At 37.7% G+C, this 12,293-nt stretch overlaps 1 protein-coding gene across 1 annotated transcript in view; it reads right to left on the bottom strand.

Moving 5' to 3' along the window:
• The window catches only part of BMP2K (BMP2 inducible kinase), a 142,874-nt gene that overhangs the window by 89,448 nt on the left and 41,133 nt on the right, over nt 1-12,293 (bottom strand). Inside the window, exon 2 of the mRNA XM_050791138.1 lies at nt 2,393-2,511. Within this exon, the coding sequence (XP_050647095.1) occupies nt 2,393-2,511 (119 nt within the window). The remainder of the gene's footprint in view (nt 1-2,392; nt 2,512-12,293) is intronic.

Raw genomic sequence — 12,293 nt, 5'->3', positions numbered from 1 at the left:
GAGAGAGTCCTGCACTATACCCTAGGGGAAGGAATGCTGACATCATGAAGCTTCCATAAAAACTCAAGAGGACTGGGTTCAGGGAGCTTCCAGACAGCTGAATATTTGAGGGTTCCTGGAGGGAGATGTTCCCAGGGAGGCAAAGAAGCTCTGTACCCCTTCCTCCATACCTCATACTCTATGCATCACTTCATTTGTACCCTTTGCAATATCCTTTAAAATACACCACTAATCATAAGTGTTTCCCTGAGTACTGTGAGCCACTTCAGCCACTTCAGCCAATTAATAGAACCCAAAGAGCAGGTGGTAGGAACTGCAACTTTAAGTTAGAAGGTGAAGGCTGGAAGACTCAGCAAGTCTGCTCTTCCATCTTCTCCTTCCTGCTTTATTCTAGCCATGCTGGCAGCTGATTAGATGGTGCCCACGCAGACTGAGGATGGGTCTGCTCTTGTGCTACCTGGAGAATGCAATAAGGAGATACTCTTAAGCAGGGAGCCTCTTTACCCCTAGGGCTGACTCTGGAACTGTGTGAGGTGCTGCTGGATTCTACTGGACACTTGGACAGTGCACTATGAACAGCTCTTAATTGACCAACAAGGAGTTACTTGGTTTACAGACAGCAGTTCCAAAGTGAATGGACAACATTCCGTTTGGATAGCTGCTACTTTGATCAAAGAAGGTAAAAACGTATCAGCAAGGTGGGCTGAATTGCATGCAGTTTTTTTTTTTTTACTTTTTATTTTTTTTTAACAGTAATGGCAGAACTGAACAGTGGTGGAAGCCCCTGTGTTTGAGTTTTTTTACTGACTCACAGGCAGTGATCAGTGGCCTGGCCACACAACCTATGGAAATTTGAGGGGTGCATTAAAGTAGAACAAGTCAGTGCCCATCAGAAGAACTCCCTGCCAGATTGGGAAAGTGACTGGAATCAGCAAGCAGGTCTGTCCGTGTGCTCCCTGGAGGTGGCCACCTGGGTCCATGAAATGAGCGCACATAGGGGTACTGCAGCAGTGCACACATAGGATGAATAAAGACGTGTTCTTTTCGCACCCTCACAGGCATATAATGCCAGTAAGAACTGTTCTAAGTGTCAGCAAGACAGACATAGACTACCAATGGCTATGGATGAGATTCCCTGATAGGAAGGCCCTCAACATAGCTGGCAAGTGAGACTGATGCTGGTAGCCCTTGGGGGGCTATGAATAGGTCTTGACAGGAACAGACATTGACTCTGAACTGGGCTTTGCTTATGCAATGGAAGATAAAAATGCTCAGAATGCCATTTTAAAAAAACAAAAACAAACAAACAAACAAAAACCAAAACAAAAGAGAGTGTATAGAGTTAGAGGGCCAACTATCATTTCTTCAGACCAAGGAACACAATGTACAGTCCATAATGTGCAACAATGGGGCAGAGAAAGGTCCTCCACAGAGTAATAGTTTGATATAGAAGAATAGGGAACTGAAACATTGGTCTAAAATGGGGAGATAAAAACTGTAACCATAACTGTTGTATGCACTGAGAAGCCAAAAAAATTGTGTGACTTGCTTTCTTGCAACATTCACTTTATTGCAGTGGTCTGGGACCAAACTCGTATCTCCAAGGTATGCCTATACAGAGATACAGTTGAGGAGGAACACACAGAAGGCTCCAATAGTATTTGCAGAGTTTAATTTCTTAAGCTGGATGGTGAACAAGCTTGGTGTTTACTATATAACTCTGTAAATATTTCTATCCTGAAAATACTCTACAATTAAAATGTATTTAAGAACAAAAAAGAAAGAAAGCAGAGTAGCTTTAAAGTATACAAGATGATGTGTGTAGGTTACATGCAAATACTACATTTTACATAAGGGCCTTGAGCATTCTCAGATTTGAGCATCTGCAGAGTTTGGTATCTGCAGTGGGTCCTGGCACCAAATCCCCATAGAAGACCAAGGGACGACTATACTACAAATCACCAGATTATCTTTTAATTTAATGATCTTTAAATATTATTATAAATAAGCAGCTTGCCTAATAGCTGGTTAATGTTATAGAAAACAAAACAGGCCAGGTACGGTGGCTCACACCTGTAATCCCAACAGTTTGGGAAACCAAGGCAAGCAGATCACTTGAGGTCAGGAGTTCAAGTCCAGCCTGCCCAAGATGACGAAACCCTGTCTCTACTAAAAGTACAAAAATTAGCCAGGTATGGTGATGGGCACCTGTAATCCTGGCTACTTGGGAGTCTGAGGCATGAGAATTGCTTGAACCTGGGAAGTAGAGGTTGCAGCAAGCTGAGATCATGCCACTGCACTCCAGCCTGGGCGACAGAGCAAGACTCAATCTCAAGGAAAAAAAAAAAAAAAACTTGCCAAATTTCTGAAAGAGAATTACTCTTTCACTTACCATAATTGTAATTTCCCTTTTACAAACATTGAGGTCTGGCACGTTATTGACATACATTCGCTTCAATGCACATCGGATTCCACCGTGAGTACGCACGAGGAAAACTGTGGAGAATCCACCTAGAAAAACAAAGCACCAATTAATTTAAAAGAAACAGAAACAAATGCCAAAATCATGTAATATAATTGTAGAGCTTAATATTGGACGAAAATAAACAATGACTGTACCCAAGACAAAAATAAGTGCAATAAGTCACTAGTAGATTAAATGCCAAAACACTGGCTTCCTAAGTCAATCATGAAGTAGTACTTAGAGGAAAACATGCTTCTCGAATAAAAATGCTTCCTCTTAAAGGCTAAAATTTCACCTTTTGCACTAGACTACCTCTTATGTAGTATAATGAAAAATGTCACAATTATGTTACTAAAGTTTGGTATATACAAGTGATTGCCTACGTATTAGAATGTCCCTCTTAGATAACAAAACACTGATGTTATTTAATATGAGACATCAATGGGATCAGATAGGTGCTTCCCTCCTCCAGTTCCAGAAGATGAACCAATACTGTTCTAAGCCCATCACAGGAATCTCATTTCCCCTTATCAGTAACTGATTTAGGATTGGGTATGTAACTAGTTCTCGCTAATTGAACATGTAAAGTCAGCCCGAGTTGCAGGGAATGATTTTCCACAGATAAAAGAGACTGGTAGAGAAGGCCCTGCTCTTTTGCTTTTTAATTTTGTTGCCTATGACGTTTATACCTAAAGAAGTCATCTATGGCCACAATGGAAGAAAGAATCAGAAAGAAAATGATCCAAAACACAGACATTTGGCTTACTGAATCAGCCAACTCTGGAACCACCTCCCTCTAGAACTCACATAGTAAATGTCTTCATTACTTAAGCCATGGTTTACACGGAAATTCTGGTTTTTGGGTTTTTTTGGTTTTTGTTTGTGAGAGGGAGTTTCACTCTTGTTGCCCAAGCTGGAGTGCAGTGGCACAATCTCGGCTCACCACAACCTCCGCCTCCCAGGTTCAAGCGACTCTTCTGCCTCAGCCTCCCAAGTAGCTGGGATTACAGCTGCCTGCCACCACACCTGGCTAATTTTTTGTATTTTTGTAGAGACAAGGCTTTGGTATGTTGGCCAGGCTGCTGGTCTCGAACTCCTGATCTCATGATCCGCCCGCCTTGGCCTCCCAAAGTGCTGGAATTACAGGTGTGAGCCACAGCACCTGGCCGGAAATTCTGTTAACTGCAGCTAAGAAAGCATCTTATCTGAAGCACTAGGTAGATATTCTAAAGAACAATTCTGTCATATCTAAACAAAGATTTCCACATGAAGTTTTTTAAATTTATCTTGACACAGAATATGCTATAGCTTAATTACTTTTTTAAAAAATGGTGTATCACTTGCATTAATTTGATAGCCTTTAAAAAGCAGCATCCTGAGCAATAATAAGTCACCTGCACTCAGGTCAATACAAGTTGTAAAAGGAAAAAAAAACTATTAGAAATACATAATAGGGGAAAAGAGCTCTGATATGATTTGGCTGTGTCCCCACCCAAATCTCACTTTGAACTGTAGTAATCCCCACGTGTCAAGGGCAGAGCCTGCTGGAGATAATTAAAACAAGGGGGCAGATTCCCTCAGACTGTTCTTGTGGTCGTGAATAACTCTTACAAGATCTAATGGTTTTATAAATGGGAGTTCCCCTGCATAAGCTCTCTTGCCTGCCACCATGTAAGATGTAACTTTGCTCCTCATTCACCTTCTGCCATGATTGTGAGGCCTCCCCAGCCACATAGAACTGTGAGTTTATTAAATCTCTTTCCTTTATAAATTAGCCAGTCTTGGGTATGTCTTTATTACCAGCATGAGAACAGACTAATACAAGCTCCTAGGAAACTCCAGAATCAGTACATACTCTTTCCAGATTCTCTACATCTTCCATGTCCAGTTATAAGAAACTGTACAACTTTCCATTTTGTAGATATGGATTTCCACATATATAGTGTTAGGGAAATCAAATCAACCACCCCACAAGGCAGTTCTAGGAATAAATCAGATGATGACGATGTCTGGGAAAGGTACTTTATGTAAAATCTCTAACAATGCAGGGCATTACTTTAAAAGAAACTCACTTAGCACTAATTTCATATGTAAACATTAACAAGCCAGAAAGTAAAAGACCTAATAGAAAGGGCCACTTAAACTACCATAATTTTATTTGGTTACAAAAACTAAGGAAAACGTGGAAAGAAAGAATTTATCTAGATAAGCAGGTGGTACAAGTACAGCTGAGAGAAATCATTTAAATAGCATTTGTTTTGAGACATTTATCTATCTAGGTCTAGATTATTCCCCTAAAACAATGCTTTCCCAAACATAGCTTTGCATCAGAATTGCCTGAGGTGGTCTGTGTATGAATTTATCTTGAACAGTTTCCAAATTCTGGCCCCAAGTCTGAATCAGTAGGTCTAAATGGGGACCCCATTTATATATTTATATAGATATACAGATATAACTATATATAGAGAGAGAGAAAGAGCACTAAAAATCTCCCTACTTGTTATACTATTATACTTTTGTATATGTTTTAAATTGTTTATTAGATGGAAAGGGGAAAAGAGTTCCCCTAAATGGTTCTGATGCACAACCAAGTTATGTAGTCACTGAACCAAGTTCCCAGAGGAACCATGGATCCTATATACCTATTCTTACCCACCCACAGAACAGCGTGATTTTATCCCTGTGAATCAGAGAAATGAGAAAAAAAAGTATCAAGTAGGTTTTCTTCACAAAAACCATTCCCAAAATGAAAGTTTTCCAATTCTACTAACCCTAATTTAGACAGATCTTATCAAATGTTAAGTTTTCTGAATACAGAAAACACGTTCAACTTCAAGAAACGATTTCTACCTAAACATGGTAAACAGTGATCGCTAATTGTATCTACTTTGAGAATAAAATGTAATAAATATTTATGCTTTCCCCAGTACTATCTTTTCAAGAATTTTCCGATAAGCTAGTATTATTTCTGTTTGAAGAATGCACTTACGGAGAGGTAACCAGTTAGAACACTATAGTAGTCCAAGAGAGGAGTGTAATACTTGCCACCCATCTATAGCTTATCAAATTCTTAAGTATTTCTTTTTCCTCACAGAACTCTTTCATGTTCATCACTCACTCAGGTACTTCTATCTAGAATTTGACTATATTATCATGTACTTCAGTTTTCCACAAATTTCTGTACATAAATCATAAGATTATTGGCAGTAACCACAGACTCTACATATATATGTACAATTAATACTGTAAAGCACAGTTGTTATATTAACGCTAAATTGTATAATTCCAAACATGAAATTATGAGAGTATTATAAAGCATTCTAAATGTTCTCAAAAGACCATAAAAGCAAAATTATGACAGATATTGATCTGATGAAATAAAATGGGAAATAAATGTGTACTCATGAAAGTAAAAAAAATGATTGGTATCTTTTGCACTCTATAAACTATATAAATTGTATAACTAAATATAGAAGTTTCATTCATAGGCGTATTCTTTAAAGAGCAGTAATTCTCAGCCTCCTCCAGCTTTTTTCAAGGGTAGGATATAAGATTTACACATGAAATAATTTCATAGGACACCTAATTGAAATCTTACCTCTGGTCTCCACACACACACAAAAAAAGGTAACCAGATTAAAATGAAAGAGTAGCTTTGTTAAGCCAATCTAAATTTGTTTCAACTAAGAAGAATCATAATGGACAATTCTCCATCTAATCTCAAGTGCCAGCCACCCAGGATATCTCTCAATTTTTATACACTGTAGTATGGTAATAATAAAATAAGGACAACACAGTTTACACTCACTTGGAAAGCACTGCTCTAGAGATGCCAGGTCTCTGTAGTAACTATATATGAACACATGGCATATACTGCTACAGACTAACTTCTTCTGGTAAGCCATTATTTATTGCCTCTATTAAGCAATTATTTCTCCTTGCTTTAATTTGTCATTTCCATGCGTTAATTAAATCATTTTAATTTACTGATGCTGTACATATTTGAACTCTCCACAAATTCACTTAAAAAGATAACACAAAAGGATGAAAAGTGATAAAGCTAACGTATCTATCCTTCGTATCTTTCCCACAGTTCCTCTGGCATAGTTATTAATTGATCAACCAGAGGTACCCAAAGGAGTAGAAATTGATCAATAACAAAATAATCCTTAAAACGCGGCTAAGTAGTTCACCGGCAAATAGGAAAACTGACTTAAGGTCAGTCAGACCTCTTGATTCACTACCCCATTCCCCAAAGCCAGGCCAACACTCGCCCCTACGCAGTATTAATTAAACTAGCAGTATATACGAGACATCAGGAAACATTTTGGGGCATGGGAATAGAAGAAAGGTGAGTGTAGTCCTGAATTAAAAAAAAAAAAAAAAAAAAGAATTAAGTAAATGCCTACTGAAAAGAGAACCCCCCACCTGAACTCAAGACCACTGTTCCCAGCTACAAGAACACTGGCAGCGAGACATACAGAAATTGGAGAAAAAAAAATTTTTCTGGGAAACAGGAAAAAACATACAGATAATGAAATGTCGGAGTCATAGAATTTAAAAGTGGCTTTCCGCATCGTCACACTAAAGTGAAGCCCCAAGTCAAGAAACTTGTCCCATTTACACAAATGGCTTCCATCATCATCACTTTAGAACTTCATTCTATAAAAAGAACAGACACAAAAAGATGATCAGACGTTCAAAGAAACCCTTTAACATGACAAGAGATTTAAAAAAGCAAACAGAAAAAAAGAACTTTGAAGAGGTGGTGGGAGCTAAAGAAATCATCCAAAGAACCTATAAATATTCTTAAGAGTAGAAGACAGACATTGCAGTCATGAAATAAGAGCAGAGTTCTATAAAAGGGATATTTGGAGAATGAGAAATTACTTTTACAAAATAGAATAAAGAAATCAAAAGTTAAAGCTTCCACAGAGGAGCTAGAAGATAAAATTAAGGAAATATTCCACAATTTTTTCAAAGGATAAAAGACTGGAATATTAAAAAACCAGTTCAGGCCGAGCATAGTGGCTCACGCCTGTAATCCCAGCACTTTGGGAGGCCGAGGTGGAAGGATCACCTGATGTCAGGAGTTCGAGACCAGCCTCACCAACACGGTGAAACCCCATCTCTACTAAAAATACAAAAATTAACTGGGTGTGGTGGCACATGTCTGTAAACCCACTACTTGGGAGGCTGAGGCAGAAGAACTGCTTGAACCCAGGAGGCGGAGGTTGCAGTGAGCCATGATCGCGCCACTGCACTCCAGCCTGGGCAACAAGAGCGAAACTCCGTCTCAGAAAAAAAAAGTCTAGTAGATCTAATATCTAAACAACAGATGCTTCAGAAAAAGAAAAGAGAAATTGAGGGGGGAAAATGTATCTAAGATATAACACACACTCTCACACACACATCAAACTTGAAGTACATCAGTTTCCATATGAAAAGGGCTCACCAAGCAAATACCCAGCACATAGAACAAAAAGATCCACATCAAGGCTCATCGTCATGAAATTTCGGAAGGCTCAAGATAAAAACAAAATCCTAAAAGTTACCAGAAGAAGAAAAAGATTGCATATTTCCCTTAGAATGGCTTCAGCGCTATATCCATACCCAGTCATCTCACAAAGCAATGGATGAATGTGTAAGCACAAGTAAGCTAATACTATTATTAAGTAGGCATATCATATACTGATGGCATTTTACCAAATACTTCCTGCTAAATTTCTAAATTTCAGTTAGACTAAAATTAGCCTAAAAACTTTTAAAGTTGCTTCAAGATTTCTCCATTTTCACAGTCATTATAGTAAGATAACCAACATAAGATAATTGTACAACAATATTAATAATGCCAGTAAGTCATAGTAAGAATATCCAGAAAATACACTGGAATCCACACCCTACTATTAGATGACAAAAAAAGACCTAGATATTATATACTGGGCAAGACTGAGTATTGTAAAATCATTTCAAAGAAGTGACCAACAAGAAATGAAAGGATTCTGTCCTTTACATTAACAGTGAATATTATGGGGGTTGGAGGTTTTGAAGCAATAAGCACTTCTATGTATAATGCCTGGTAAGTGAGTAGGCACACAATATTATTTATTGAATGAACAAATTAATGAAAGACGGAAAAAAGTGTTCCGCTAAATTTCTTCTTGGAATCCAGCATATCAAGGGGAAGAGGGAAGCAAGGTTTTTGGAGTCAGACATAAAAGTAAATACTAACTCCACCATTACTAATTGTGTGACCATAAGCAAATTAATTTCTGAGCCCCAGTTTCCTTATACATTCAGCAGAGATAATAAGGTCTCCTCACAGGACTATTCTAAAGAATAAATGAGATTCTGTATGCAAAGCACTAGTACAGTTCATTTCATAAATGGCAGCTTTTGTAACTACTACTAATACGATCAGTAGTATTAGGCTGCTGCTATAACTACTTGGCCAGGCATGGTGGCTCACACCTGTAATCCCAGCATTTTGGGAGGCCAAGGAGGGTGGATCGCCTGAGCTTAAGAGTTCCAGACCAGCCTGGGCAACATGGTAAAACCTTGTCTCTACTAAAACTACAAAAAAATGAGTCAGGCATGGTGGCATGCACTTGTAATACCAGCAACTCGGGAGGCTGAGGCACAAGAATGGCTTGATCCTAGGAGACAGAGGTTGCCGTGAGCTGACATCACACCACTGCACTCCAGCCTGTGCAACAGAGCAAGACTCTGTCTCAGAAAGAAAGAAAGAAAGAAAAAAAAACACTGCTTCATATTATGAAGGTTAGAGTTAAACTACACATTCTAAAAAAGAAGACTGGAAACTAATACATTGCTTGACAAGCTAACATAAATACAGTAAAATTCAAGGAGACTATACTTACCTGCTTCACCATGCCCAAGTCATACATGATAAAAGTATAAATAGAAGTACAAAATAAGTTATTCAAACCTCAAATCAGCTTATAAAATACTTTTTTAAAGAACTGGAAATGTGAGGTGTTAAATGAAAGCTAAGATCATCTCTTTTTTCCAACACCATTTGAGAAATGCAAATCAAAACCACAATGAGATACCATCTCATGCCAGTTAGAAAGTCAGGAAACAACAGATGCTGGAGAGGATGTAGAGAAATAGGAACGCTTTTACACTGTTGGTGGGAGTGTAAATTAGTTCAACCATTGTGGAAGACAGTGTGGCGATTCCTCTAGGATCTAGAACTAGAAATACCATTTGACCCAGCAATCCCATGACTGGGTATATACCTGAAGGATTATAGGTATTATAATAGGTATATACCCTCAGCAAACCACCATGGCATGTGTATAAATATGTTAACAAATCTGCACATTATGCACATGTACCCCAGAGCTTAAATTTAAAAAAAAAAAAAAAAAAAAAAAAAAAATCTCTTAATTCACCTCTATGTTTTGGCTTTGTTTGTCTAATGGAATAGCAATTCAATATAGCCACTCAAAATAAGATCTAAAGGAATGCCTCCCCCATCCATTTTAGGGAGGAAAAGCCCTAAAATTGTATTGTTTATTAAAAGCATCACTCTGACTCTATTACCATAATATGAGAAAAAATATATGTCTGTTATTTGTTCCTAGTTTCTGGTACAGAACTTCAGAACCACTTAGAATTCCCTAGTAGACATTTCTTTGTTATGCTAAGAGGTTAAGTCATCATGGGGCCCTACATAGCTTCAGAATGGGGCCGGTCATCAGAAAACCAACTAGAGGTTAGAAAGATTAGATTAGAGGGTTGAAACTTTCAGCCTCTCCCTTCCCTTTCCCCCTGCCCCCTATCTCTCCAGATAGGAGAGAGACTAGAGATTGAGTTCAATCATATGGCCAATGATTTAATCAATCGTGCTTATTTTGTGAGACCTCAATAAAAACTCTGAATATGAGGTTCAGAGTTTCCTGGTTGGTGAACATACTGCTGTACTGGCAGAGTGGTGTACCTGGCATGAGGATAAAAACTTCTGCACTCAGCACCCTTCCAGACCTTATGCTACGTACCTGTTCTCGTTCATTCGTGTCCCTTCTAATAGAAGAGTAATTGTAAGCATAGCACTTTCCTGAGTTCTGTGAGTCACTGTAGCAAATTATCAAACCCAAAGGGAACCCCCAAATTTGTAGTCAAGTTTATCAGAAGTACAGATGACCCCCAAGACTTAGAGCTGGTGTTTGAAGGGGGGGTAGTCTTGTTGGACTATGTCCCTTAACCTGTGGAGTCTGTGCTAACTCTGAACAGTTAAGTGTCAGAATTGAATGGAATTGCCGTATACCCAGTTGGTGTCAGAGAATTGTTTTTGGAACACAGCTATCTACTCAGGAATAAGTTATGGGTGTATTATATCTTCTGCTTAGGAGGATGAGAAGTATGCATTCAACTACCAATTAAGAAGCTTTAAATCTATCCATTATTCAAAACTGATTGTCAAGAAGCCAAACAGTCCTCAAAATCAGTACCAAATATTTCAGAGACATGTAATACTGAATTAATGAGTACTTGATAAATTTTTAAATATTTGTGTGTCCATACAATTAGACTTCCTTTCAGGTTGTACCGCATTTCTTGAAAACACAAATTTCTGTCCAGACCATATAGCTGACTATCAATATGTCTCTTCTGCTATACGTTAAGCAACTTGAGAAGGGCTTCATACAATAGTAAATACACGATGAATAATCAACGTGTCCAGTCACCTATGAATTAACCAAGCTCCTCTGATTTCCCATAAGAAAAAGAGAGTTTTTTAAATGCTTTATTTTAACTAACATACACTAATTTCTTTGACATGACAAGTAAAAGTGATCGATTCACTACAAGAAATTAATTTAGTCCAGCATAATTTGCACTTAGTGAACATCTCTCAGGTCTTAACCAGTACTTTATTTGCAAAGAACTGAAAATCGACCTTGGAAGAAGTCAAATAAAAGTAGATACCATTAAATGTTTTCTGTAACTGTAGTTTTCCATGCATTTTCTTGCCCAATTACTCATTCCCAAAAATGACAAGACACTGTTAGTGAAATTGGGAGAAAAAGTATCAAAGTGCGTAGAAAAAAATGAGTAAAATATTTAAAAATTGATTCCCCAAGGATCATCAATGTATGCTAAAATCATAGATGAAAGGTTAATAAACAGGATATTCATATAGTACCCAAGTATGAAAAGAAAAACATCACTTTCCAAGGGAGAGATCTGGTAGTCACTAACACTGGGACAAACTGACATTATGTGATGCAGTATAAAGTAAACAGCATCGCCTATGAAGTACCCTTGCCAAAAAACCTTTAGCCTGAAAAAACCTTGAGGTTTAACTTCACATTACCAAAAACATACAGGAGCCAGAATGAGGAAAATGATTATAGAAAGAAGAAATCAGACAAAGCTAGACGTGGAACACTATACAAGATAACTAGACAAAGAGTCAATGTGACCCATTTTTTAGAGTGAGTGAGGGTTATTCTGTGCAATACGTAATCCTTGACTGAATTCCAGTTTCAAAGAATCAACTGTAAAACATGTTTGTTGTTGGTGCTCAACTACCTGAAAGCAATCTGTACACATCATGTCACTTTACTCGTTAATGTTTTTTTAAAAGTTTCCAGCCTTCATGAACTTCTTGTAATTTACTCATTAATACTTAATGAATACTTAAACACATATACATCCTAAAAGTCCATATATTATTCTGTGTAACTATAGTACTCTCTGTCCTACCTAAGAAAATAATTATTATCTTGTACAGCCCCTATTCAAAATTACCCACATGTTGTAAAAATGTATAAAGGAAATGTAGTAAAATGTTATTAGT

This window comes from Macaca thibetana, chromosome 5, assembly GCF_024542745.1.
Source record: "Macaca thibetana thibetana isolate TM-01 chromosome 5, ASM2454274v1, whole genome shotgun sequence".
In the NCBI taxonomy this organism is placed as follows: domain Eukaryota; kingdom Metazoa; phylum Chordata; class Mammalia; order Primates; family Cercopithecidae; genus Macaca; species Macaca thibetana.
This window is presented reverse-complemented; position numbering and strand designations above follow the sequence as displayed.